The sequence below is a fragment of the Mustela nigripes genome, chromosome 4, assembly GCF_022355385.1.
Source record: "Mustela nigripes isolate SB6536 chromosome 4, MUSNIG.SB6536, whole genome shotgun sequence".
Taxonomy (NCBI): Eukaryota; Metazoa; Chordata; class Mammalia; order Carnivora; family Mustelidae; genus Mustela; species Mustela nigripes.
The window spans coordinates 15,839,088-15,866,913 of NC_081560.1; the positions used below are offsets into that span (position 1 = coordinate 15,839,088).

Genomic DNA, 27,826 nt, shown 5'->3' on the forward strand with positions numbered 1-27,826 from the left:
TCAACTTTCTGAACTCCAGAACACACTCCTTTGTACTTGGATCCTGGCCTTAAACACCATTTCCCATACGCAGTCTTGATGTTTGGTTAAAACCAATAACCATCCATCACTTTCAGGCCAGGTCAGATCTGCTCGCGGCTATCACGGAATGAAATATGAGCACAGCTTTGCAACCCAAGTTCCTTTTAGAGGTCCTGAAGGACACAGCTACAGTTTATCAGAGGAATTCAAGGAGACCTCTCATAGGAGGAAAGCGGCCCGACGTTGAAAGGTGGGATGAGGCGGAGGCACTGAAGCCATCTCCAAGGCCCTCAGTCAAAGTCATTAGCAGCAACATCTGGCTTCTACTCGGCACTTTCGAGGGAGACAAAGGAGATCCGTATTTATTAGGTCTTCCATTTCTCTTTGCTTCTCAGGATTATAGCTTTAGCATTCACATGCTGGGAAAGCAAAAAAAAAAAAAAAAAAAAGCTCATCAGCCGAAGTTAAAGTCTCTCAACATTCTAGAGATGGGGGACTTTTGGAGAAGGCAAGAATTTTCTTTTAATCTCTTCCATCACTAAAATAGTTGTAGCGTACTATGAATCTTAATATGTACTACTTTATTCACATGTTAAGAAGGAGAAAGAGAAAAAAAAAAGAAGGAAAAAGAGTGTTACCGTGTACTATGATTATTTGGGGTTCATGAATAGGAATTTAGTAAGGTGGAACCAGACGAAAACACTTTACATCCATGAAAAATCCTTCCTGTTGGTGGAGGCTTACTAGTTATTGGACAGAACAGTTGGTGGGATTTTGTAATATTAGCACTAAAAAGGAAGTGATATTTTTCTAGTTTTAAGGGAATAGTTGGATATTACTACAGAAGGTGGGACTGTATTTTTTTTTTAATGTTGGCTACTATGTCCAAAGATGATAATATTAATATATCATTACTAGAGAACATACTAATTTTGCATTACTTGGATTCTCAGGAGGACATTTTCAAGAACCTCTCTCATCCCTCCTATGACTGTTTGGCATATATTTTACGCAGCTGGCTGAAAGTAACCTACTTTCAGGGGAAGTAGGGGAAGACTGGGGAAGACCCGTGAACTTGACTTCTCTAGCCCAGTGCGCAAAGCAAATTAACCCATGAAATTTCTCTTAACACTGACCCAAGGTTTACTGCTGATGTTCTAGGAAAAAACCATTGCTTAGCAGAAGGCTCTGATTTGACCCATAATATAAATATTTCTGGTTTAATGAGATACTTACCATGTTGTTTTGCTGCATCCAGTAAATACTATGAGATGCCTGAAAAGATAGGAAAATAGTCTAAATAGTCTAAACTCCAGATTTGTCTGCCAAGCGTAGCAGGGGCCAGTACAGTGGGCTTTCTTCCATTCCCTAATAAGTTTTCCTTGATTCAGGGTTGGAAGAAGATTGAATGATAGCTCACAGAATCACCAGACCATAAGTATCAACCAAACACTTCGTGTATTTCTTGTACTAGACTAATTACATACATGTCTTGTACTAGAGTTTTTGTTGAAAGATGGGATATAGACAAAATAAAAAGAAGTGAAAACACAGTCCGTGTGCTTGTGGCTTAAGTGCAGAGATGGGGTTTCCACATGTGAAACAACCAGAGAACGATTTCACAACCACAGGTAAACAAATGGGGTGTCAGGGAGGGACATCTGGTCCCCGCACTGTTTATAGCTAATTCCAAGGGGGGAAATAAGAGAAATGGAACCAACCGCTTCTGAAGGGAGCACGTCCCGGTCCTCTGGCAGCAAGGTGGAGGTTTTCTGCCAGGAGGGAACACTGGATAGGGGGCTGTTTGTTTTTTCTCCAAACAGGAAACGCCTTCCATGCCAATAGTAGCTTCAAAAGGATTGCTGCAGCAGATGGAAAGAACCCATATGCATTCATGCATTCAATTAGCAGGGACTAATTCAATTTGAGGATTAACCCTGTCATTAGAGAGAAGCAAAACCTATTTAAGTCTCCCATCTATGGTTACACACTCTGAGCGCCATTGGCACAGGTGGTGGTTGAATATTAGACCATTGTAGCATTCCATGGCCTTCCGATGCCGCTGATAGATTAATCCCACTGAGGAGGAGATCCTGGAAGTGTGTGCTCTGAGTCTTCCACTCTGTATTTTGGCAAAGGAGGAGAAGCTGGTAGACCTGGTGGAAGGGAAATGGGACTAGCGTTTGCTGAGTGAGTGCTTGCTTGACTAGAGGAGGAAAAAGGGGAGAGATGGTGTGGTTTCTGGTTTTTGTTTTTTGTTTGTTTTTTTTTTCCTACATCTGATTATTAAAGAGAGATACAGGGTAAAGCTTACTTTAGATAGAATTCTTAATTCAACTCAACAAACACTTGTTGTCTTCATGATCTTCTACTTGCCTTTCTTCCTTCTTTTCCAAAAAGCTGATCCTTCAGGTAAGCAGTTGTCAGCCTTTTGTATTTATTCCACTGAGATACTCATGACATAAAACAGATGACATTGTGTGCAAAACATGCTCTTATAGAGGACACAGGTAACAAAGGCTATTATTCATGGCCATTTCCCAGACCTAACTTAGTCAGTGTCAACACTCTTACTCAAAGCACATCACAATATAAATGTATGATGTGACAGACTGAGTTTTCCAGAAACAGTCACAGCATTGTCTCCTATCCTACACATCCTTCTTGCAATATGACTTTGACATTCTTTTCATTGAGATGTGTGGTCTGGGTCCTCTTTGAATGTGGGCAGACTTAAGACTATAGCAGCAGAAGTGACACCCCATGATTTCCAAGGCAAGGTGACTTCCAAGAGGCTTTCTTGGGATGATTGCTTTTGAAACCTAGTCACCATTTTGGGAGGAAGCCCAAGCAACCATGAAATGTCATGCTCAGGAAACGAAAGCTCCCAGGTGAAGCCAGCACCCAGTCTCCTGTCCTGTATAATCATCTTGAAAGTGGATCTTTGAGCTCTCAGTGGAGCAGCCCACCCTATGCCAGGTGCAGGAGAGACAAGCTTTTGGCTGAACCTGGCCCACACTGCAGATTTTTGAGCAAAGCAAATAATTGTTTTGTTTGAAGCCTCTATGTTTTGGGATGATGGAGCTCTCCGTGAGTGCCTCACAGTTATGCAGTCAAAGAGAGCTAATACAGATTTGTGAGTCATTATAAGAATAATCTTGAATTTGTTCTAATATATTAAAAACCCTCAGTATTTTAGCTATTAACAAATAATTGGCACATAACTTATTAGCGGTTGTCAAAACCTCCTCTAGGCTTACATTAAAATGCAGAGGTCTCTCAAAATATCGAATTCCTCCTTTCTCTCACCTCATTGTGTTGAGCCTGGCTATGTAAAATAATACTAATTACAGTCATTTTCATGAGCTGCTTCTCATTTATGCCTCGTTAGCATAATTTGCAGTAGTTATCCATGCCATTAAATGAGTGTTAGTTACCTTTGCTGTATCTAATGATCATACTAAATTAGTTTTGGGGAGCTAAGCCTTCACACTTTGTTGCTCGTGTCCCATGATGGACTACTTACAAAGTAGAAAAATTGGACAGAATGCTTCTGATAAAGAAAATGCAAGAAAGGCTCTGCAGAAGTAGGCTCTTGGGCAGCGGACAATGCAAGCCATCTGGTGACTAAGCAGTACATAACTTTGAATAAAGGACAAGTAGGAAGATGCCCTTTATGATCAGATTAACAGAATTGTGAATGCAACATCTGCCCTCGATATTCGATGTCTCCTTTGGCATAAAAAGTCTTGGACCTTGAAGTCTTAAATTGACTTAATTTGGCATGGGACGCATTCATGAGACTTTTACTTGGGGTTGTTTTAGTTTTTGCCCACCTTGCTTCAGTTTCAAGGGGAAACAGCATGGTGGCAGGAATTCTAACATAGGGGTCAGATGCAGTAACGTTAAAGAAAATGTGAAAGAAACAAAAAAAAAGAAAAAAAATAAGAGTCTCTCTTTCATCTGGATTGCTAACTATCTGTGTGACCCTGGAAAAGTCCATTTACTTATCAAGCCTGTGTTGTCATCTATGAAATGAGAGATTTAGGCTAGAGCCCCAAATACTTCTGGAATGTAGAATATGACCACTTCTGAAGGGACAGTTCTAGGACATGTTTCTTGCTTCACGGATGAACTATTTAGGAGTTTAAAACTATGCAGAATTGGGCAAAAACAGATATATATTTATGCTTCTCAGTGCTGCAACTGATTTCTCTCCCAACGCAGGGCTCTACAAGCTATTCTTTGTTCGATAGTGGTAGTTTGTACTTTTAATGTCTTTCTTCCATAACTTTTTGAAAAATATTCAAGTGACTGCTATCATTACTAGGTGACAAACGGATTGGAAAGAGAATATTACTTTAAGAACTGAGAAATAATATGAAAATTTAAACTTCTTAAATAGAGCTGAGTGTACAGAGTTGATGTAGTTATTTTGGGTGATTTATCGAGAACTCATATACGTGGCTTTGCCAAGCCCTGTGTACTTTTTATTAAATATTTTTGTTGGCATAGCAAAAACTGCAACCTTAAACTCTCCCTTTGGAAGTAATCATATGCCAAACTCTACAGCTGTAATTGGCCTTAATCTAACCTTCTCATTTCATAGGTGAGAAATGCTTCTTTTTCTATGTTACGAGGTCAAAAGCATCAGGATTCTATGATGTTCATTCTACACAGGAGACCAAAATAGTCAGTCCTCTGTTCCTTGAGCTGATTTGAAAGGCAGAGTCCCCAAAGAACTGACTTTATCTTCATTTTTCTAACGAGAGAACTGAAGGTTGGTAAACTATAACTCGCCCAAGGTTACAGCCGATTCACGGTGCTCCCAGGGGCTCACAAGGAGTCTGACTCTTAGCTTAGTTATAATGTATCCCTTTCTAATTTGGGTTTCTTGCCAAAATGCCAGTTCCCTGGGTTTGCTTTGTACAGAGGTATCCCCAGAACCTCGAACACGGCCTGGCACGGCAGGAGCAGGTGGCCAGCCAGTGACCCTGTGGATTGTTTTGTCCCTCTCCTGATTCCAGCAGGTAGCCATTGTTCATTCATGCAAGATGCCTAAGGATGTCCAGACCATTGGGAATAGAGGCCCAAGAAAGAGAGACTAAGACAGAAGATGGTGATTCCTTCCTGGCGGTCCTGACTTCTCAGTTCCAGGATGTTTACTAGAGAGCAGTTTAGCACTGGAGGAAAAACCAGCCATTTCATATGAATTAATGAGTCTGCTTCTAAGCTCTAAAAATGACAAACTTCGCACTTCTCTATCCCTTACTCTCCTGCCTAACTATGTGCGTTTCTGTGATTTAATTGTCCAGGAAACCTGCTATCCATCTACTCAATTGCCTTTACGTCTCATCAGCAATTTGACTTACCCTCTTTGCATTTGGGATCACGATTTCCCCAGTTGCAAAGAGTTTTGGAAAAGGCAGGAAGGCAAGCTTGGAGCTCAAGAAATAATAAAGAGTAATACTGTAATCATAACAATTCATTATCTGTTTTTGAAGCTTGATCTTTCAGAAAGTTATTATCTGGAGTTGAATACTAATAGATCCACGCTCTCTTTATGCAGAGGAGATCTTAAACAACAGTGTACACGGGGAAGGACATTAATCAGGAAAGAGAAGTGAGCCTTGAGTCTAATAATGTTTGCATAATAGCTACCCTTGGGTGTATTGCTTGACTTAAGAATAAATATCCCTGCTTTCCATATCTAGTACAATTGGAAATTATTCGTGGTTATGATTCTGTTATGTGATCCTCTATCTGTACATGGGAACTTTAAATCCGGAGGCTGCTGGAAACCAACAAGCATAGCAATACTGTGAATGAGTCTGGGGTAGACATTTAAAGAGGCTAGAATATTGGGCAATCTGGAGAAAATGAGCAGAGAGCAGGTCATAACTCTTTTCAGGAGGGGGAGGCTGGGGTCAAACTGGCATGGTTGATACTTACACGCTTCTCTGGTTTACTTTTACCTCTGCAGTGGTTTCTCACCACCTGCAGGATAAACTCTAGTGTCTCATCTTGACAGAAGAGGTGCTCACTGGGGGGGGGGGGGGGGGTTCCTGCGACTTGGCAATATTCATCTGCAACTGTTCCCCACCTCAGGGAAGATGATACATAGCTCTTCGCAGGTTCTATTAGACATCACAACTTAACTTCCATGTCTTTGTTCAGATCCTACCTTCATCTTGCAAGGATTCTCCAAATCTTCTTTACTAATTAATTCCACTTACCATGGAAGAGTTGGCTTAAATTTCACCTCCTCCAAGAAATCTTTGAACTCCACAGCTAGCCAATAAGTTTTTCCCCAGATTCTGATATTTTTGTTTCTTTTCTTTCTTCTTCTCTTCCTGTCCTTCCCTTTCTTTTTCCTTTCTTACTTCCCTTCCTGCTGCTCCTCAAATAGAATTTGTTCTGGGTAGTTCCTTTATTGCACTGATTTGTTGTGCTTATACACATGAAATTTTATACACAAGTGCTTTAAATTAATGAGCTCATTTTTTCTTTTCTCTCTCTCTTTTCTCTTTTTTTGTTTTCCTTTTGACTTCTGGGGAAAGTTTCAATATAATCTTGAAAAAATAAGGACTCTACTGTTTGGAACTCCCAAAGCTTTTATTTGTTGGTTTTGTTTTTACATTAGAGAGATGAGCAGGATAGCTATAAATTTTATTTTACAAATAAGAAAATTGATTCAGAAACATTGCCTTGTTAAACTTACATGTCTGCTAAATTAGGGATTAGAATTAGACCCTAGTCCAATGTCTTCTCTTTTTTTTTTTTTTTTTTTTTTTTTAAGATTTTATTTTTTAATTTATTTTCAGAGAGAGAGTGTGCTTACAAGTGAGCGACCTACTTATCACCATATTGCAGGTCCCTGTGTCTAGTCCGGACCTCTGTCCAGAACAGCTCCACTAGCTCTGTGAGGAGCTAGTTAGGTTATCAAGTTCATAGTGTTGTGAAAGGCACTGCATTGGGATATCTGAGTGGCTCGGTCAGTTAATAGTCCAACTCTTGATTTTGGCTCTGGTCATGATCTCAAGGTGGTGAGATCAGCCCCAAATCAGGCTTTGAGTTCAGAGGGGAGTCTGCTTGAGATTCTCTCTTTCCCTACCCCTCGGCCCTTCCTGCTCATGCTCTCTCTCTCTTTCTTTCTCTAAAATAAACAAATAAATCTTTAAAAAAATCAAAATGAAAAATAAAATGACACTGAGAAAGAAAATTTAAATTACTATCTTCTAAAATTTTGTGCCATTCAAGCGTTAAAATAATCCATTTTATCGATAGTTCTAGAATCTAAGTAGTTGTTTTTCCAAAGGGACCGTTTCCAACAGAATGCACATGTTCCCTTTAGGATCCAACACCGTCATTAGGTGCTCACGCATCCTGTCCTCTCTCAGCAGTCCCCTCCTGTCCCTCATCCTCTACCTCCCAAGGACAAGTGCACTTGTACCTGCACTTCGATGCCCCTGAAGGTACATATTTTTACAATGAGATTAGGTTTCCTAATACTTTGAGTTCTTTCCATAAGAGTCACCCGTGGATTAGATGCTGACCACGTGGCTCTTTTCTTCAGAACATAAAGAACATACATGTTCCCTCCTCGGTACCTCCAGTCCCCTTCCTTTCCATAACGGTAGGTGTTGTCGGTCACTGCAGAGCAAAATTGGTAGTGATTTTTGGAACCCCAAGAGGACAAAGTGCAAGGAAGTGGAAAGAAGGGAGCAGAAGCAATCATGGTTAAGCACCCAGCTGGCCTAAGTAGAAGAGTTGAGAACATCCACATGACTTCATCAATCATTTCAGCCATTCTGTAAGATTTAGACCTACTTGTTGGCCAATGTGGAAACCCGGCTCTGCGGGTTTCCATGATTCGCTCAGAGCTTGTGTCGGAGCTAAGACTTGAACCTAATCTCTGTGGCCTCAAGCTTCGTGAGGGGGTATCGAGGTAGACTCTAGAATGATGGATAGAATGGGTGCCAGGGTAGTGAAGGGATGAAGAGGAAGCTTTTCCCTGTTGCAAGATTCAGCCTTTGGCATGCTTCTCCTTCCCTGATTCCTGCCTCAAATAGAGACTATTTCTGCAAACTGTGGATCCAGCCCCTTGGGATATTTAAGTGAGAGGGTCTTCTACTAATGGGACATCTCTCTTTTGTCTCCCACAGCAATTTTGCAGGCAGTAATAGCTGGTGATCTTATGAAGGTAAGCTCTCTTCCTACCCACACTTTTGGTGATTCTTCAAGAACTTTAACATCAACCATTTCTCACCAAGTTTTCGTGATCTCTCATACATCATACATCATCCTCCCTGCCTATGCTAGCTGAGTTGGAGGGGGAAGGGCACTCTTTTGAGAAGTGGGCAGAGAGGGCCAGAGGAGTCTTTCCAGCATCTCCACATTGCCCAGCAGCGGAGAACATATGCAGGGGTACTGTGCTGGTTGTCTCGACTGATTAACACGGGTGGCACGTTGCCCAGGTGCAGTGCTCACGATGTCCAGAAGTGGATTATTTGCAATTGAAAGGTTTCTTTTTAGACAGGTCTTGAAATGAGTGCATCTGTAAGAATTACCTGGACACCACCCAGAAATACATTCTCCAGGCCAGAGCCTACAGCTTCCAACATTATTACAGTTTTGTACTCGGGGGATCACAGCTACCCAAAAGACACTGCATCTGACCTCCCTCCAACACTTTAATTCATGCTTACATTTTCTTCGTTCAGAGGGAAGGAAGTGGCCGCTGCTGCCTCCAGAGGGAATGCACATTCTGGAGTCAGACTGCTGGGGTTCAGATCTTGGCTCTGCCATTCCCTGTTTGTGTGACTTTGTATAATTATCTCATTCTCCCTGTGCCTCAATTTCTTCATCAGTAAAATTGAATAATGTGGCCTCTCTCCTTTGTTGTGAAGATTAGCTGTAACAATACATGCCAAGCTCTTAAAACTGTTTCTATTCCATAGAAGGGACTCTAAGATGCTAGCAGGTAGTGTTAGTCTGTGTTTTTTTAACAAACACAATGGAGATGCAAATACTCATTACACAGTATAGTCCATGAGCATTCTAAAAGCTACATTTGGTCTCCTGTCATTTTTCAGGCACTGGGACTCATGAGTGCCCGTATATCCCTATATAAACCACACTGGCATGGATCTGCTCTGTAATGTTGGTAACTGCATAAGGCACAAGGCCACCAGCCTGTGTGGAGTGTGGTGCCATTACAGATCAAAAAACCAAACACCTTAAAAAGAGAGCTAAGAAGCAATGACCTTGGATGCAAGTTCTTTCAAAGCATCTGTTAAATCCACGGAGAAGCCCTTGTGCTATCGTGTTAATAGGTTATTGACAGGAAAGAAATGGCATGAAGGGTGCAAACACCTTGATAAGCTGTCATCTTTAGACACATTAGCCCGGACATGGGGCCTGTGGCCCTGTGTGCATCCAGGAATCATCGCCCACAAGCAAAACGCACTCACCACGCAGTGTAGCTGGGAGTTCAGTATTGTTGCCCAGCTGTGGACCGAAGCAGTATTAGCCTGTATACCCTGCAAGGCCCTCTATTAAATGCCCTTGCAGAGATTCTAAGTGGAAAAAATGTGTGCGAACTACATTTGAAATCTGATTTCATCTTGCATGTGCCTTTAGTCTAGGCAGCATATTTTCCAGGCCTCTGGGTACACAACCCCACTCTCCTTGTACTTAATAGAGGATTATTTGAAATGTGGGAAATGGCCATACTCCATGGGTCGTCTTCATTACAATCATGTCCTAAGTGCCTAAGAAATTACTCAACCGTATTTATTGAGAGGTTGAAATGCAGTGACATGGAGTTTTTCCTTCTCATTCTTTTTCTCTCTTTCCTTCCCAAGTGTTTCTTCCCGTTTTCTTTCTTTTCCACCTTCTTCTGTTTGTCTAGTCCGTGCAGAAAGCAGAAGAAATATTAAATACTAAACCGTGTGTGTGTCTGTAAGAGAGAGAGAGTGCACAGCAGACAGCAGAGAACCGAGACCCCAGGAGCCGTCCAGTGGAAGGCAGCTGGGAGTGGCTGCCGTGGCCCTGAGCTGCATAAGATACCCACAGACTACCTGCATGTCCGCAGGGTCCAAAAAACCCACAGAAAGGCAGCATCTGGGCCGCTGATGCACTGGGTCTTTGCTACTCCGTTGAAGCCAAATCTCTACAGATCTGCGTAAAAAGAAAGGGCGTGTTGTCGTAAGACTGATGTTGAACAGTACTGGATATGCATAGATTCTTTGTGGAAAACTGCTAACTACCTCTTGCTGTCCTCTAGCCTCGAAGTTGAGGGATAAATGTCACCGTATGTTCTTTACTTCCAATCAACTGTTCGTTTTGGCCTACTTTCTAGAAAGCCTTCCCCGACTCTTTTTCACCCTGTGAGAAACTCCTTATGTTCTTCTCCATCACTGCATGTGTCTTTGACATCTGTCTTCCCCATGGATGGCAAGGTCTTGAGGCCAGGGACTGAGTCCTGTTCATCTTTGTTTCCCTGGCATCTGTCACATGGTGGTTCCATGGTTGGAGCTGAGTGAGACATGAACTATGAGTCTACTTTCTTTGACCTTAGGAGATGCTTGCTTTTTTTTTTTTTTTTTTAAATAATGTGCCATCTAGCTTCTTGGTGATAGATCCATTCCTTCTGCTTGGTACCTCCCGGCTTATTCTGTTCTTCTTTGTGCTAAAACTACCCTTTAGAAGTTCCAGAAAGACTCCTTTCGTTCTCCTATACAGCATTTTGGAGAACGGGGACCCATTTACACTTTCTGTAATGTTCAGTATTTCGTGAAATGAGACCACATCCTCATACCACCACGTGGTTCTCAGGCTACAAAATCTGTTGGTCATTTTCCAGTCTGTTCTCACAATATAGGTATTTCAGGTTTCTCCCGCCACATTCTCTGAATCCCTTGGGTTCTCGTCCTGTGGGTCCTTTCTAGCCTCACTGGGTGCAGGTTAGATGACTCGCAGAAGGCGTGCTGGCTGGCCTGCAGATCTAGGAGAAGGCTGTACACACGTGTGCCACCGTCTCCCACGGGAAAGGGGGAAGCAGCTTCCGCATTTGGTAGCTAGGTTCATTAGAGGCTGGAGAGAAACCATAGGCTCGGGAAGGAGCTTAGCTACCAGACACCAAGCTATTCCTGTCTCCGGCCCTAATTACTCTTTCACTCAAGAGAAAGCCGAGCCAACATAGGAAAGTGTTTCTTCTCTTTGCTGCCCTTCACTCTCTTGGGACAGCGACCAGTGCCCAGAAAAGAAAAAGACATCAAACAGAAAAGAAATAACTCATTCAGCACGTTTCAGTCTCCTTGGGCTGCTCAGGGCCCGCAGACCCTCTCCGGAGGGAGGGGAGGCGGCCTCCGGCCCGCCAGCCGGCTGCTAACACGGTCCGGGAACGCTGCTTTGTCCCTTTGACTTCCCCGTGTCCTCGGAGGCTAGAAACACTTGCGGTTTGCTACATCACTCTCATTTTATAACTGGTTAGCTGTACGTTCCCTTGTTCCGGACTCTGCCTGAGCTGCTTTTCCTGTGTCTCTTTCTCAGCTAATGGAAAGCTATAAAAATGGAGGCAGTCTGCTAATTCAGGGCCCGGACCACTGCTCCCTCCTTCACCACGCAGCCAAAACCGGCCACGGGGAGATCGTGAAATATATCCTGGACCACGGTAAGTAGGTGCAGCGAGCCAAGGGGCACTTCTCCACGAAGCAACTGAGCTGTCGAAGCGGGCTGTCTCCCCGGCTATCCTTGGAACAGCAGAATTGCTCCCCACCTTTTAGCCGACACCCCTGGCTGCGGTGAAGCAGATGGAACCACAGACCACCGACCCGTGTGGGTTGCTGTGACCCAACGGCTCCTATAAGAATTCTCTTATCAAGGTCTTCAAGGGTAGTGGGGAGCTGATTGATTGAAAAATAAAAGACAAGAACAAATGTGTCCTGACATAAGACACTGGATTGTTTTGGGAAGAGCTTTAAGTTGCCTAGTTGGGACCAGGTACCAAATCCATGTTTATAGTTTCTCACTCTGAGGGTTACATGAGCACGGTTTTTTCCCAGCTTTTTGGCTTCTCTCTCTCTCTGTCATTTTTCCATTTGAATCTCATGCATCATTTCAACTTAAGCCACACTTCATTCTCTTTGAAAATACCTGGGACTCTCATGTCTTCCATGGTTAGATAGTTGCTAGAAGTAACAAGCACCTCAGCATCTTTCTCTTGGAAGGCCCCATAAGGGGCATAAACACAGGGATACATCCCAAATCCTGACCATGATTATCAGCTTCCCACATTTATAGGGTTTCTAGGAATTAAGAGCTGGAGTACAGGGCAAAGTCTCCCTGGCTTAGCTGTTTTTGAAACAGCCTCTAGCTCTGCTAGATGTAGGTGCAGAGAGATCCTGGAAGATTTTCTCTGAGCCTTCGCGGCGAGGCTGTACCATCCAGATTCAGGCTGAAGAAAGTAAGTGTATTAGTAGACATGCACATTCCTTTTTGCTCCTCTTTTTTTTTTTTTTTTTTGAGGGAGAGAGGGAGTGCATGAGAGAGCATGTATGCATGAGGGAAGCAGGAAGGAGAGAGAGAACTCAAGCAGGCGCCACGCTCAGCACGGAGCCCAGCATGGCGCTCCATGACCCTGAGGTCCTGACCTGAGCTGAAGTCAAGTCACACGCTTAACCGACTGAGTCAGCCAGGCGCTCCGCTCCTGTTTTTATTCAGTTCAGCCAACATGTCTTGTAGTCAGCAAGTATTTGCGGAGTGCTTAACAGGAGCTACCTGTTACAGACCAGTGTGTACACACACACACACACACACAGACACGATAGTCACTATTTTTAGGCAGTTAAGGCTAAAAAAAACATATAATCTAATGCAGAATTCAATTGAAAACACCTCTACAGAACTGTTTAAGGAGCTGCAAATCATCTGTGGCCAGATTTAACCTCCCATCCTCCCTTACCCTCTGTCTTCTTCAGTTGAAAATGATGAGCTTACCTCCTCAGTATCCTGAATTACTGTCCCACCGACAATCCCCTGGACCTTGGCTTTTATATTTTGCTTTGGTTCTGGGTCCTCAGGTTGATTAGCAACAATAATTCCTTCTATTTGCAAGTTCTTCAACAACAACAGTTTCCCCCTTTCTAAGCCTAAGTATGATCTGTGCAATATTTGGGACATACTTACACTAAAAACAAAACCAAAACTCCTCTCCTCAGTTGCATGCCCCCAGGGGCATGAGTGATGAGACATGGGATGATATTAGTCTAAACCATAGATTTTCACTTCTCCCACTTTTTCCACGGCCTTAAATAACAGGGCCTCTGAAAGGTTGCGGTTTCAAACCCCACCTGTGGTTTGGTGCACGCGTCCGTTGCCCCGCGGTGTATCAAGCTGGTATGTTACTCTCTCAGTGCCGTAACCAAAGCCTGATGTTCCAGTACTAAACTCCTTTCTCTTCCATCCCCAGCATCTCTTGCAAAGGGTGAATCACACAATACAGCTCTCTATCCCTGTCAAAACAGAAGGACAATAAAGCAATCTATTAATTTGGGGGGGAGGTGGCTGTTTGTTTTTCCAGTTTTGTGGGGGGAAGTAGATTTTACAAGTTAGTTGGTTTAATATTTATGATAATGAGAAAAGCAAGTGGAGATCATCTCACCTCTACTTCCCTCACAGGCAAGCAGTTCCCACAGTCACGGTCACGGTCACAGTCACGAGAGGCCTCTGATTCCCTCCCCGCCTCACCAGGGTCTCTCACTGACCAGTACATACCTGAGAGAGAGACTGGAGATACGAAGCACACTCCATCTTTCTGTGCGAAAATAAAAGCTCACGCTGCTCTCCAGTCCAAGAATCAGGACAGTTTTAAGGGATGGTAGTTTTTTAGCCTTTCTGTGCTATAGTCAAATAGTGGGAACTAACTCGTTGTTGATTTCTTACTGAAACCAGCATTTATCAACCTACTAGGCATGGTCGATTTCAGCCTGAACGCTGATCTCCATATTTCTACTGACTCAGGAGTATTCCTGAAGCTCTCTTGACATGGCCCACCTACGTCAGCAGGTTCCTCAAGAACACAGCACTTCAGCTGCCCGGTTTTCATTGCTGCCGTTCGTTTTAACCTCTTTGGTCGCTGATGACAATTTGTATTAGCCTGTGCATGTGGAGACTGCAAACTCTTTTTTGCAGAAAAATTTGTCTCTTTTAAATGATAGACACCCCTGTAAATGATAGTATTCTCGGAGGGAGGGACAAGCTCCTGGACAAGCATAACCCTCTCCCTGCTCTGTAGCCATCCTCTTAATGTGACCCCTGCTCCGTGAAATAATCTTTCCTAATTTTATGTCGTGGCAGCTCTAGAATCCCCTTGGTCTGACAAGGAAAACAGCCTTTTCCAAGAAGCCTCCAGGAGGCCAGGGTTCGGAATGTACGCAGCCGTGACAATGTGTTTATAAATAGCCTCAGATTTGCGGTAGACAAGTCTGATCCATTTGAATTCATGTAAATGGGAAAAGAGTACAATTTTACCTGGTGCCAAAGATGGAGAGGGACACTCCTCGCCAATCTCCAGTGCTGCAAAACTTTAAAAGTTTTAGTTTCTCTCTCTCTTTTTTTTTTCCCCTAATCCGGTTTAAGTCTTTCCTGTGGCTTCACATGATATAAATCGTAAAGTTTGTTCAAAGACCTGATGATCAAGTTGCCTTCTTGACAAGGGTTCTGAGAAGTCCGTGGGCCCCTTTCAAGGGGCCTGCGAGGCGAGGGGCTTCTTTGTGCCCTGCACCCTTGCTCAGGTGGGAGCCCCTCTCCCCCCTGCTTTGTCCCCCTCTTCACAGGTCATTTATGGTGAGCAGTGGGGCCCACAGTCAGGACGACGCCCCCCCTTTCCCCCAGGCTCCACACTAAGCAACGTCTTTCTCATCTAAGCATCTTTTAAAACGGGGCTGTGGGCGAGGGGCGGGAGCGTATAGCAGGCTCTGAAAAGCCACAGGCGGCTTGAATTTTTCTCTGTCCTGCATCTTCTTTGGGACTTTCTCTCAAATGCACAGCCTGCTGATTTCCTTTATGAGAAACTGGAATTTGGGCCTCGGGAGGGTTGCGGAGAGAATGGAGGAGGAAGGGAACTCAAATTCCACCGGGACAGCGTGGAGAGGGAAGGACCCCGAGGGGGTTCCAGCCCGGGTCCCCCAGTGGTTCCTGCTTTTCAGCTCCTTTCAACCATATTTTCTGCCCACTCCCTCCTCCTTCTTTGTGCCTCTCCGAGAGACTTTTGTGTTGCTTTAGGCTTTGACCACCCTGCACATTGTGCTCCTTTGTTTTTATTCTCCGGCTCCCACCCCTGGGCCCCCCTACGGTGTGTCCTGATAGAAATCTCACTCATGCATTTCCTTTTTGATTTCAATGGCTTATTTTGTCTTCCCCCATTTTCTGTCTCTAGTCTTTCTTTCTTTTTTTTTTTTTTTTTCTTTTTCTTTACCCCCCTTTTTCGGCCTCTGGTCCCCGAGAGAAAGGACCACCATCCCGCTGGGACAGGATGATGGTGCTGTTAGAATTCCCAGTGCCAGCTCGCCCCACATCTGTGCGGCTTTTGTCCCGGGGCAGAGGAGGATTTGGGAATGGTCTGCTGGCAGCGTCAGGGAGACTAATGGGAAATGAGTCCGGGGACAGAGAGGCCGTGGGGAGGTGGAAGGAATAGCAAAGGGGATTTGGATGCCTTGGTGTGGGAAGCAAGCTAAAGCATGCACGTGATGGAAGACATCCTATAGGATATAGGGACGGTGTTGAAGACTGGGTTGCTCCAGCAAGAGCTGGGGCGTCCAGTGAGCACCGGCCAGCACACTTGCAGTTTGGAAAGCTTGACTGCCTAACCTCTCGTTCCATTTCCCATGTTGGGAGATTGGTGAAGTCTGGCTTCCTTTTGCATTTCCTGGCTTTCCCCCCAATACTGATGTGTCTCTCCTCTTAGTACCTTCCCCCCTTATCTTTCAGACTGTTTCCTATATAGCACAGTCTTTGGAATCCATGTTACATTTGTGGATCTTTCTTTGAGGAAAAACGAGGATGCTGGCTGGGATCCACATTGATTTTTAAATGTTTTCATTCATTCATTAAAAGAAGTCAATTCTGCCCCCGTGAACTTTTGAGAAAAAATTTTACAGCGATAGCCACTGCTAACTCTAAGGGTTCGAATTGCTTTGTTTGCGTTAACACATTTAATTCTTAAAACAATCCTCCATCGTGAACGCTCTTATCTCCTTCTGGCAGAGGGTGACAGCTGAAGCACAGTGGTGTTAGGCTACTTGCCAAGACCCGTATGTAGTATATGGTCTCTGCCCACCATAGTTCCAAAACCCGGTGAGGGTCGATCGATAGAAGTATTACATGCAGGGTTCCCGTGACAGCTGGTGCAGAGCTGTACGATCGATCGTCTGCCTCTGAAAGGTTCATGGAGAAACGTGCACACGTGTCCCTTCGATCGGGACTGGACCGTTGTTTTCTGGTGTAAGTCAGGTGCAGGGCTGAGTGTGGACATTGTAGTAAACCCTAGGAGGGTCGGAGAACCAAGACGTCCTTTTACATTCAGGGAATACACGTGAGCTCGCAGCTCACAGTGTCGTGAAATTTCTTCCAGTTCCCTAAGGGAGATGGCATGATATCCACAACCAGACCATATGCACACCTAAAATATACAATAAGGCCTGCGTCCGCATATTCAGCATGGATAGAAGTTGGAAGAATTCCATCCTCTTTTCTTTCTCTTGGGCTCTCCCTTATGAGTGAGACTCAAATTAACTTTCCAAAAATCCTAGATGCTATTTTTTTGGAAATACTTTTTCCTTTAAAGAGACTTTAAAGAGACTTTGTGAGGGCTGTGTGGATTCTTTTGGGTGTCTCTGGCCAAACCGGAAGATTGGAGAATCCACGCTACTCACCTGCACGGGGCACTACTATAAACAGCACAAAATGCGACGGAAGGAGCTCCCAGCAGGTCACGTACAGGAAGGGAAGCTCCAGCCTGTTCTTGGGCGGCACTTGGCACTTAGTTAAGCCTCTTCTCATTTCCTCCTCGGAACCCCCTCTCTCCGGCATTATGCAAACACAGTTATTTTCAAGCAGGTTGAGAAATTATTAGAAGAGGTGTCCGTGCTATTAAAAGCCGCTCCGGACCCCTCCTGTCATCGGTTCACTGCTATCGTTGCCCGTTCGTGGGTGATTTGCCCGACAATGTTCAAAACGTGCTGCTCTCTTGTGATTACATAGATTGACAGGAAGAGGAGGAAACTTTGGGTTAATTAAGTCCATCATCCCAGAGCCCGTTCCACTCACGAAACCTATAATTGGAGTTTTGTTAGGTTTTAATTAAGAGAAAGAATATCTCATTTTAGGAGCAGCACCGCTTCCTCTCACCTCTGTCAGCCTCCAAGGACTAAAAGGAGGGAAGGGGAAAGTGAGAGGCAGCTACAGGCATGCGGGGCGCACAGACCGGAGAATCAGTCTCTCATGGTTCGGGGCTGGCTGCGTTTATGGGGGTTTTTATAAAACACTCGGGGAACAAGGACTCTTCTCTTCCTCGTCCCCACTTCCAGAGTGTCAAACGATGATGGTTTTAGCACAGATTTAGCTGGGCCTGCAGCCTCTCTCCGACAGGACTTGGTGGTATGGACCCTCCAGCCATGGGGGCGGCTCTGAGGGCTAAGGGGAGGAGCGTGGGGCCTCTGGTGCCTGAACAGACTTGCACTCACAGGGGCTGGCGGAACGGAGCTGCCATGAGTGCCCTGGGGCTGGGTTGCTCCCGTTCACGGAGCTGCTTTCCAAAGGAATGGCTCCAGAGGTTCCCTCAAGGTGGCCGGCACCCTCCCTCACCCTCTGTGAGGACCGCTGGACACTGTAAGCACTCTTGTTCTTGACCTTGTGGAGAAATCCTCGCCAGCCATTGACGGGGTCTGGAGCACTGGTTCTCGGGACATGGAATCTGAGTCGACAAGTAGCTTCAGAAGTCAACGGAGATAAATGCAGAGCCCAGGACACTCCCTCCGTCCACGGATGCTCCGCATCTCAGCTTAGTGTAATCTGCTTCCGGCGGAGAGTAGGACCCTTCAGATCCAAACTTCAGGCATGGCATGCAGCGGCCCAGCTCCCATTTTAAACATATGGCTTATATGAACTTACGCAACCGCACAACAGTCCTGATAAATACTATCAATGCTTCTTTATCGTCCTTGGCCATTGAGAGACTAAGAGTAAATGAACTTGCCCAAGATCCAGTAAGTGCCAGGTAGAGCCCGAATTTGGAAGCAAGGAAGTTCAGCTCCGGTACCCGTCGCCACGCTGTACCGTCTTGCCCTTCCGTGGGTGTGTGTTGTGGGTATTATCATTCATGCTTCCTTAGAACCACAAGACCGAGGAAAAATAAAGGAGTTAAGTCTTTGCTAAGTCCTTAATGTAGGATGGGTGCTGGAAAAATACTAAATATTCTTCCACGGCAGGGATTTGGTATAATTCATTTAGGGAGAGAGGGATAGGCCTGAAAAGCAAATACATAATACAAGGGTGGAACCAAGTCCGTGTCACGGGAGCGCAGAGAGGGGAGAGAGTCTTTCTGTCAAAGCTGGTCTCTGCAGAAGGCCTGTCACAGACTGGGCTTCCCAGGACGGGTAACATTTAGGTGTGTGGCTAGAAAAGAGAAGGTTGTTCTGGATCAGGACAGTGGAGGGAATAAGCTCTGCGAGCTGGGGAGAGCCCGAGAGACAGGCTGGTGATGGCACAGCTACCCGTTGAATGGATATAAAAAAATGGGACCTGGAGCGAATTGAGGAAGGTCGGTTCCAGGTGAAAGACCGCTGACCTTCGCGGTTGACCACTTGGGAGTGAGCAGTCAGTACGCTGAATCGGAAACCTGGAAATCCGAATGAAAAGAGAGATTTTCATTTTTCTTAGTAACTGTGTCGGTATGCTCATTACGCTCCAGGCAGAGACCAATTAGGAAGCCTAATTTGTCAAAGAGGACAAAGGGAAGAGGCGAACAGGGCAGAGGGTATGAGGGAAGAGTCACGTGGCCTAGACGGCCAGGAGATGTGAAAGAAGAGGCAGCTTCTTGGATGACCGGGAGGATTGTGAAGGTCCCGCAGCACCTCGGTCATCCTCTTGCCCAGTGACTTTCCATGGTTGGAAAGTCCTAACCTCTTCCCTTTCTTCTTTTCACGTAATAAGTAATCACATAAGCACATTTTCAGTGATAATGATACCTGACAAGACAGTCAGGAAATCAACAGGGTCCTATTTCTAAAGACTAGAATGCTCAATACCTAGAACTGCGTTCGGCACATCCAAGCCCATTTATTCATTAATCCAAACAAACATGTAAGCGTCTGCTTGGTCCCAGGCTCCATGCCAGGCACTGAGGAAGGACGCAGTGGTAAACAAAGCATAGGCCACAGCTTCAAAGGGGTTTACCGGAGTCTAGTTGTACAGAGAGACAAATCAGCAGGTGGTTTTATTACGGTTTGAATGTCATGATCGCTAATTACATAGCCCTTCCCATCTAGGACAATCTCAATTTGGATGATGAATTATGTCACCCTCCCAATTAGAGGACAAGGGTTAGTGTCCAAAGTGAGGGGGCATATAGGCCGAACATTTAATGCAGAATTCCGAGTAGAGATTGTAGAGGGCTTTATGGGAAATGTGTCTCAGCTGATACCTGCAGACTGATTAGAGTACAGGAGGGCTGGGGAGGGCAGCAGTGGTGCAGAAGGTAGAAAGGTGGCCATTCCAAGCGTTGTTGGCAGATTGAATGATTTAATTGTTGAGCAAATAGAACATCATCAGTGCACACACCCACTGGACATTTCCATTCCTAAGGAAGCATCTATAACCATTTGGTGTTTATACATAGGTCTTTGAAGGGAAATTTTATGAAAAATACAATTTTACTCTGTTTCTAGAAGATAGATATTGGACTGGATGATATCTATGGTATCTTGTAGCTTTAAAATCATACTGTATAAAAGCCCATCTCAAACAATCTGCCGCTGGGGAATGATAATCCTTAAAGCCCACCAACGTGTCCCCGTCCTCCCAAGGTAACCCTTTAGTTATTTCTCACTTATTCTATTCTGATGGATTTTATTTCTTCAACCTGGTTGAAAGCCGTTTTAAAAGCATAGCCTGTATCATCCCATGCATATTGGTCGGTGGTGGTTGGGAAGTTGGTGAGTGGGAATAGAGAAAACCTGTCTTTTCGGGGGGCAGAGCGGGGGAGGTGGTCCTATTATCCCTCCCACCGAGTGACTCTACTTCATTCACCTTTCCAAGGTGTTTTAATTCTGTGACTATAGACTTTTTGTGTTAATGGTTAGTTTCTGGATTTATTTTTGATGGGTCTTCCTTTCCTCTTCTTTAGGACCTTCTGAGTTATTGGATATGGCAGACAGCGAAACGTGAGTGTTGCCTTTGTTACATAGTCTAGATTATTTTCTTCAGAGAGTATTTGGAGGAGAAGGTAGTCTATAGAGCCTACAACAGATAATTTAAATGTCGGTGGTAAGAAGTTCACTTTCCATTGTATTTATAACCAGGCAGGGCTAATCTTCTCAATCAAGAATCACACAATAAAAATTGATGACAAGAATCATAACGACTGCACGCACAGTCGTCGCTGTTCATCATTTAGAGCTTTCTATGCGCAAGGTAGTTTTGCACAGTGCATCACAGACTGCTGAAAAGTCTAAATAAATACATCTACCTTTTTTATTTACTTTTTCTCAACTGGGGTTTGTGAGAAAATTACATCCTAATACCCTATAGCGTGCTTTGTTTGAAACCTATACTGGGTCTGGAATGCAACAAGATGTATGCAGCCATTGGAGAATTAAGAATATAGTCATTCCAACCATTTTTATGTTCTGTGGTTCAGATGAGAAATTCTCGTTGAGAAGATCATCCTCTCTGGGGTGGTCCTCAAACTCATGATGTTTGTTTTCAATTTTTTTTATTCCTAGGGAAGCAAAATAGCTCCTCCTCCCCAAATAGGAACAAAGAAAGGCTAACCGTCTCCCCCTGAAAGCCTTATAGAAAGCACTATAAAACTTCAAAGACATTTGAAAGGAGATAAAAATGGGTGGGGAGGAGCTCAGTAGGTCTGGAGGAGGAAAAGGAGAAAAGAGTAGGATGGAAGCTGAGTGGAAAGGATAGACTTCCATGGTTATGACTGACTAGAAAGGGAAGACACCGTCCATTGTGACAGAGACTTTGTCCGCTCACCCCAACCTATTGGCAAGGTTGTCACTTATGCATTTGTTCTAAGGACTGCATTTGATTTTCCATATGCTTTGGCCTTAAACACCTTTTCAGTATTGGACTCAGAATGGAAATCTCCTCCTCCCTGGACTGCCCCATAGAGGCGGTGGAAATGGCTACTTAGCTTTGCCATCTTCCTGCGGCCAACAGGGGAGAGCTCATGTTCCCAGCTCCCCCAGATGTCCTCGGTGGTGGCCCATGCACTCCCACCTGCCATTCACATGGCCTCAGTAGGTTGGGTGGCTTGGGTTGACCTGATCCTTCCACGTCAAGTCCCCCAGAGACACTCTGCCAAGGGCCAGATGATGGTGTGCCAAGCCCTGCGTGGAGTTGCTGGAAAGGCCTCTGGTCTCCCATGCCTGCCCCATATGTCCCTGATCTGGTGCCCCTATGTTCTGCCTGAACGTGTCCACAGAGGACATTGTTTCATGGGGCTAGGCCCGGTCTCCCGTCTCCCGCATCAGTGTGTTCAGCAGTGCTACTGGGTGTTACCTAAATCCAACGCTAGTGGTTGAAAACAAAATCACTCAGCCTAGTTAACACTGTGAGACAAGCGACTGGTGTCAGATGATTATGGTTCGTTGATGACTGAAGGCATTTTGACACCCCCTCACCCACCTCCCCCGAAGACGCCCAGCCCCCGGTCTCCGCTACGGATAGGGAAGGAGGCGGATGAGCACAGAACCCCAGCAGGAGGGATAGGAAGCTACCCTCACCCCCTCCCTGCCGCCTCCGCCCCCACTCTCACCCCTGCCCCCAACCCCTTTATGGGTGGTTTCCCATTTCATCTTTGATTTAGGGGTGAGACCGCACTGCACAAGGCTGCCTGCCAGCGGAACCGGGCTGTGTGCCAGCTTCTGGTGGACGCGGGAGCATCTCTGAGAAAGACGGACTCCAAGGTAACTCGAGGACTGAGGGCAAACATCCTCCCGCCGGGCACGATCGCTGGCCCCATCGCCTTCACTTGTGCCGGCAGCAAAGGCATCCTTTCTGTGCTTATGGAAGTGCCTGGGGCTTTGGAAAAAGGAGGAAAAAATAAAGTGCTTCATTTAGAGAAACTGTAGTTTAAATGTATAAGCACAAAGGGGAAGGGTGTGTGCTTGCCTATGGGACTTTATAAACCTCTGAATGTGCTGGCCTTGGGACTTTGGGGTTGTCCTGCCCCCCCCCCCCCCCCCCCCCCCGGCCAGCAGCCAAGTTGTGGGGAGGTGAGGTTCAAAGCCCTGGGAAAGGGGTAGAAGACACCGGCCTGCTTTGGAATTTCTCCTTCAGCAACTTTATCTAGAGTAGCTTCCGATCTGTGATTTCTGTGGCCCCGCGTCTGGGTGTCCAGGTCATTAGCTGTCTCTGTCAGGGTGGTCAGCCAGAGAGAGGGTTACTGCCTTAAATCTGGTGCCTTTATGTTGGCTTTTTATTTTTTAAAAAGTTTCTTTCTACTTATTTTCGTATATTTTTCCCTAAAAGTTAACCCCTGAAGTTAGGGTGGGAATTTCATCAATGCGGAAACTGAAACCAAAAGAGAGCTCTGTGCCCTGAGACCAGGAGCTGAGCCTGAAGCCAAACTCAGCTCTTTTGAGCCCCAGCCCAGCAGATGAGTCGTTCTCACGTGGGGACAGAGCACTCCCCGGATCCAACGGGATGGAGGAGGCAACAAAGCAATAAAGTGGGGTTTTCTCCCATGGTTTGCCTAATGTCTTTGTCTTACAGTGGTCCTCTGGCATCGGGACCTGAAGCATGGTTGGTTTCCCTGCAGCAAAAGGCATGTCAGTCTGGATTTAAAGCGTGTTCCTATCTTGAGGGCAGTGAGGCCAGAAACTGATAGTGTGACCTACATGCCGACCTTGAGGGAAAGATGCCCACAGGTAGAGGTTGGGTGTCAGGAGAAACTCCACTCAGGAGATCTGAGATCAGGCTGTACTGGGAGTCGTGCTTTTACAGAAAGCACCAAGGAAAGGCCTGGAAGCTGGAGCAGAGGAAGAGGTAAAGCTCAGTGCAGCCCCAGGACTGTAGCCCAGGAGAAGGGACGGGGTAGGGGGTAGTGGGGGGGACAGTTAATACAGAACATCGGTACCACAGAGGAGACCGAGCAGCTCTGAGAAACCATCCTGGGTAGACGCGAAGAAAGGACAAACCGTTTAACTGTAGAGAGTTGCAGAGAAGAATTTTAACATAAAGATGAGGGTTTCATTAAGCTAAGGCAGTGTATAACCTAAGTTTGGAGCCGATGAATGCAGCCGAGGAACACAGACCTGTTCCTTATAGGACTTGAGCCCCACGAGACCTCTTGAAGTGACGAGCACCTGCTTTGGTCCATTTTCCCCCGGGGTGTCCTACAACTGCAGTGAGCGCCATAAAATAACTTTGTCTCCCACGTGGACCTCTTTTCCTTCTAACCCAGTTCTGAGCCAGCAGCACTGCCTGATTCTCCACGCTCCCCGCAGCGACCAGATCCCTGCTCTCCAAGGGAGGTCCCTGGCTGCCTGGGTTCCTCACTAGGGCTGTCGGACATGCTAAGCTGTGTCTGTTACCTGTCTGGTTAGCTAAGTGGGTGTAGGGTCATTTGAAACCGATGATATTTGCGCTTAAACTCTTCTTCATGTAACCCGATGGAGAAACACCAACCCTCTAGGCAGGATTGGGGAGGCCTCGGTTTCAGGGAGGTTTGGCTTGGCTGGGCCAACTCCCCGCACAGGGTGGCAGTTGTCTACTTAACCATGCAAAGGACTGCTCTTACCTCAGGAAATCAAAGGAAAAGAGGAGCAATGGGAAAGAGACAAAAGACTGGGCAGGACACCAGGCCCCGGAGCAGACTCATCTTGTTTATCTTTCTAAGTTTCTGAATCAGATAAATGGGCTCCACATTCCTTGAGATTGTGTTCTCTTTTGTTGAGTGTGTGTGTGCTTTTTCCCAAAACACCGCTTCCTTATTTTTATGATTATGAATATAGTGCATTCTTATATAGAAAACTCTAGCAATGCAAAGAAAAAGATTAAAATCATGAGAAATCTCACACTCTATGACCTATATACTATTAACATTTTAATGATCTCTCTTCACATGTAGGTATGCCTGTTTTTCTCTCTCATTTTTTTTTTTTTTAAGTCAGTGAAGTCCTACTGTTTTTTCATGCTATTGTAGAATGCTTTTGTCTCCCAACGTTGTGTTCTAGAAGTCTTACCATATGAAATAGTCTATGCTTCATCCTTTCGGGAGATCTGTTAATTTTTCCATTTTGTAATTTTATGCTAAGTTAAGCAGAACATGATAATTATGACTGGATCTTTTCCTAGATTTTTTTTTTCTTTTTTGGAGAGAAGCAATGTCTTAAGAATTTTCCTTGATGCGGAATAGCTCCTTTAAAAACCAACTCAAGGGCCACCTCGGTTCACCTCTCTGAATACTTGGGAGCTAGTAATTCCAACTTCATTAATATTGAAGACCAGATAGTCTATTAATACTGTAAGCAAGATGTAAAAACTTCCTGTAGGAACTTTAAGCTAGCAGTTCGATATTAAATCCCAGATAAATAAATAAGATTTTAGAAAGAATCCAGAGCCACTGTTACTTTCCTTTTATCCTCTACCCACTTAGCCTTGTAAGCCACAGGGAACAGGCTTAATTGAGCTTGACACTCGTCATTGCAGTGACTCAGATGGAGGCTGAGAAGCCTGCAGTAATTTTTGTAATACTCGTGTGCACTTATACATGGAGCTGTTTCTTTGGTACAATGACCATGCCTCCATCTTTTTGAATTTAATATCACTTTTTAAATAGATAAAGCCATATCACTGAACAAAAATTAGAAGACTCAGGGAGTGTTCGGTAATATCTTTATGCATGCAAAAGAATGGAGGCCTTCCTTCCTTCTACTACTGAATTCTATCTGTTGACCTCCTTCGAGATATATCATGTGGGTGTATATAAGAATAAATACGGCTTTAGAGTAGGCTGCAAGAAATGATACAATCTTTTAAGATGATGTAGAAGAACATTGCATGACATAAATTTTTGATAAATATATCAAATCCACTTAATAAAGTGAAAAAAGTGTGTTATATAATAGGATGTAAACAGAGTATGGGGTTTTTTTTTTAACTTTTTTTTTTTTTTGAGAGAAAAAGTGCAAGGGGGGAGGGGTGGAGGGAGAAGAAAAGAGAGGATCTTAAGCAGACTCTGCACTCAGCACGGAGCCCAACATGGGGCTTGATCTCAGAGCTCTGAGATCATGACCTGAGCTGAAATCAAGAGACAGATGTTTAACTGATTGAGCCACCCAGGTATCCCATAGTATGGTTTTCTGTTTATAAAAATTTTCTGTGTAGAGCCATAGAAAAAGACAAATTGGCTACTCTGTGGAAGGTTAATGGCGGTTAATTATCTTAGTGTAGTATAGGAATTAATGGTGATTTTTATTTTCTTCCTTAAAATTTTGTGCTTTTCCAAGTTTATTTAATCAATATTTATCACTTTTATAGTCCAAAATTGACTCTCTTTTTGGAGAGATGAGATATTCTGAATTGGAAAAACTTAACTGAAGACTTTGAAACCAGCAAAGAAACCTTTTTAGATCATATACAAGGATCTGGTCCTCTCATTGTCTGCTTGCTGCTTCCCAGGGTTTAGCATCATGGAAGCGTCTGGCGTCAGAAGTCCAAATGCCTACTTCCTACTTTTCTGTTCAGTGATTTCTCTTGCCCTTCTCCCAGAAAGAATTGGGGTTCCCAGACTCAGGGTGCCACACCATTTCCTGCTGTGGACTCAGTTTCTCTGAACCCCACTTTCCTCAGCTGTAAGCCCCACCTGTCAAGTGATCTTGCCTTTCTCTCGAACTTACCTACCTCATGTGTTTAATGTGGCAATAGATTTGAAAGTGTCTTGTCAACTCTAAAACCATGAGCATGGAAAAATCCTTTAGTGAGTGAACTTTGAACACCTCTTTGATTAAAAAAAAAAAAAAAAATCTCATTGCAAGTATTTATGTCTCTTTCCTTCCCATTGTCACCTTTAGGGTAAGACACCTCAAGACAGAGCCCAGCAGGCTGGAGACCCAGATTTGGCTGCTTACCTAGAAAGCCGCCAGAACTATAAGATCATTGGCCATGAGGACCTGGAAACTGCTGTTTGACCCTGGTAGATCGCAAAGAGAACCTGAGCAAGTGTATCACCTGTGCCCTCCCGGCAATTGGGCAGCTCCCCTGGAAGAAGCTGTTGGAATCCACAAATATGTCTTTCTCTGCAAGAATCTAGCTGAGACCATGCCACCAGTTGTTAAGGGCTACCAGACATGCAACAGAACATGATAGCCCACTGAGGAAGAGGCAGGATACCTGGAGATTTGTGGAATACACATTCCACAAAATTTGATCCTTATTGCTTCCAGCAAGTAGCATGAACTGCTGTGTTCACCTGTATAATTTATTTTCGAGATTCACAGGATGTTCATACAAATGGCACTGCTCCCTCCTCCGCCATGCATTCACGATTCCTCCGTACTACACAATTCTACTGCAACTACCCACCATTCCAAAAAAAAAAAAAAAAATACGATCTGCTGTCTTTACACTCAGTCTCTGAAGACCACAAGACACTCTGGAGGTCTCTGAAAGCCCTCTGGATGTCCTACAAAAATGCAACTGTAAAGCTGCTCCCATTTCCAAGACGAAATATACCAAGACTATTAGTGATTCTTTGCATGTCTCCCCTCCCTCGTCCCTTGTCATTCTGTAGGAGCTGGGACGTGCCACATGGATAATGTCTACGTGTGTGCTGTATCTCTAAGGTATGGCGAGGTGGCATGGGAGGGAACCCGGGGGCCGGCCCTGGCTGCAGGGATCTTGCTGATTGCCACGAAGGACTGGTTCAGCTTGGGCTGTTTGCACAACCCCATACTGCCTACGTGTAGCCATCTTTGCCTTTTGCTGTGATAGAGACGAGCAAAGGATTAAATGAAGGCCCACGGCTGGTTTGGCAGAATCACTGGATTTTAAGTGCTGTTGAAGTTGCTGAGCAGAAAACCATGTGTGGGGACTGTGGTTACAGGAAATGGAGCACTGTGACAGCATTTGCTTCTAGACTTTCTCAAGTGATAATAGAAAGCAGGCTAATTGACTTGAAATAAAACAGCCAATGCAAAAGTAGCAACATATGTCAAAATAACTCACTTAAGCGAGAACACAGTCACTGGCATGTTGCATGGAGGCAAATAAGTAGAGACTCTTGGGTGTAGTGGTGAGAGGGGTCCCGTTTTAGGTTTTCCTTCTAAGTGTTTGGTTTTCATTACCCCGAGTAAGCCTTATCCCAAGGACAAAGCCTTGTTTTATGAGTTCCACTGCCGGATTTCCAGGATGGCTGGGTCTTCCCGATGGATGCTTCACCTTTTGCTTGTCAGGTCCCAAGGTCATGCCTGATGGCGCTGCAACCCCATTTCTTACATATGGGGTAGTCTAATTTATTCTTTTCTCTGTTTCCCCCTACCAGGAAATTCTTAGTAGAAACCCACTG

The 27,826-nt window shown here is 44.9% G+C and overlaps 1 protein-coding gene across 3 annotated transcripts in view; it reads left to right on the forward strand.

The window, feature by feature from the left end:
* The window catches only part of DGKI (diacylglycerol kinase iota), a 433,300-nt gene extending 406,347 nt beyond the window's left edge, over positions 1–26,953 (forward strand). For 2 of the 3 annotated variants that reach the window (XM_059396338.1, XM_059396340.1), the window contains 5 exons: positions 8,187–8,224; positions 11,578–11,698; positions 20,429–20,465; positions 22,124–22,223; positions 26,334–26,953. In XM_059396338.1, the coding sequence (XP_059252321.1) occupies positions 8,187–8,224; positions 11,578–11,698; positions 20,429–20,465; positions 22,124–22,223; positions 26,334–26,450 (413 nt within the window). In that variant the 3' untranslated portion in view covers positions 26,451–26,953. Of the gene's footprint in view, positions 1–8,186; positions 8,225–11,577; positions 11,699–20,428; positions 20,466–22,123; positions 22,224–26,333 lie in introns of those variants that run through there. The other variant, XM_059396341.1, reaches the window with a different exon arrangement.
* Positions 26,954–27,826: the final 873 nt, after the last annotated feature.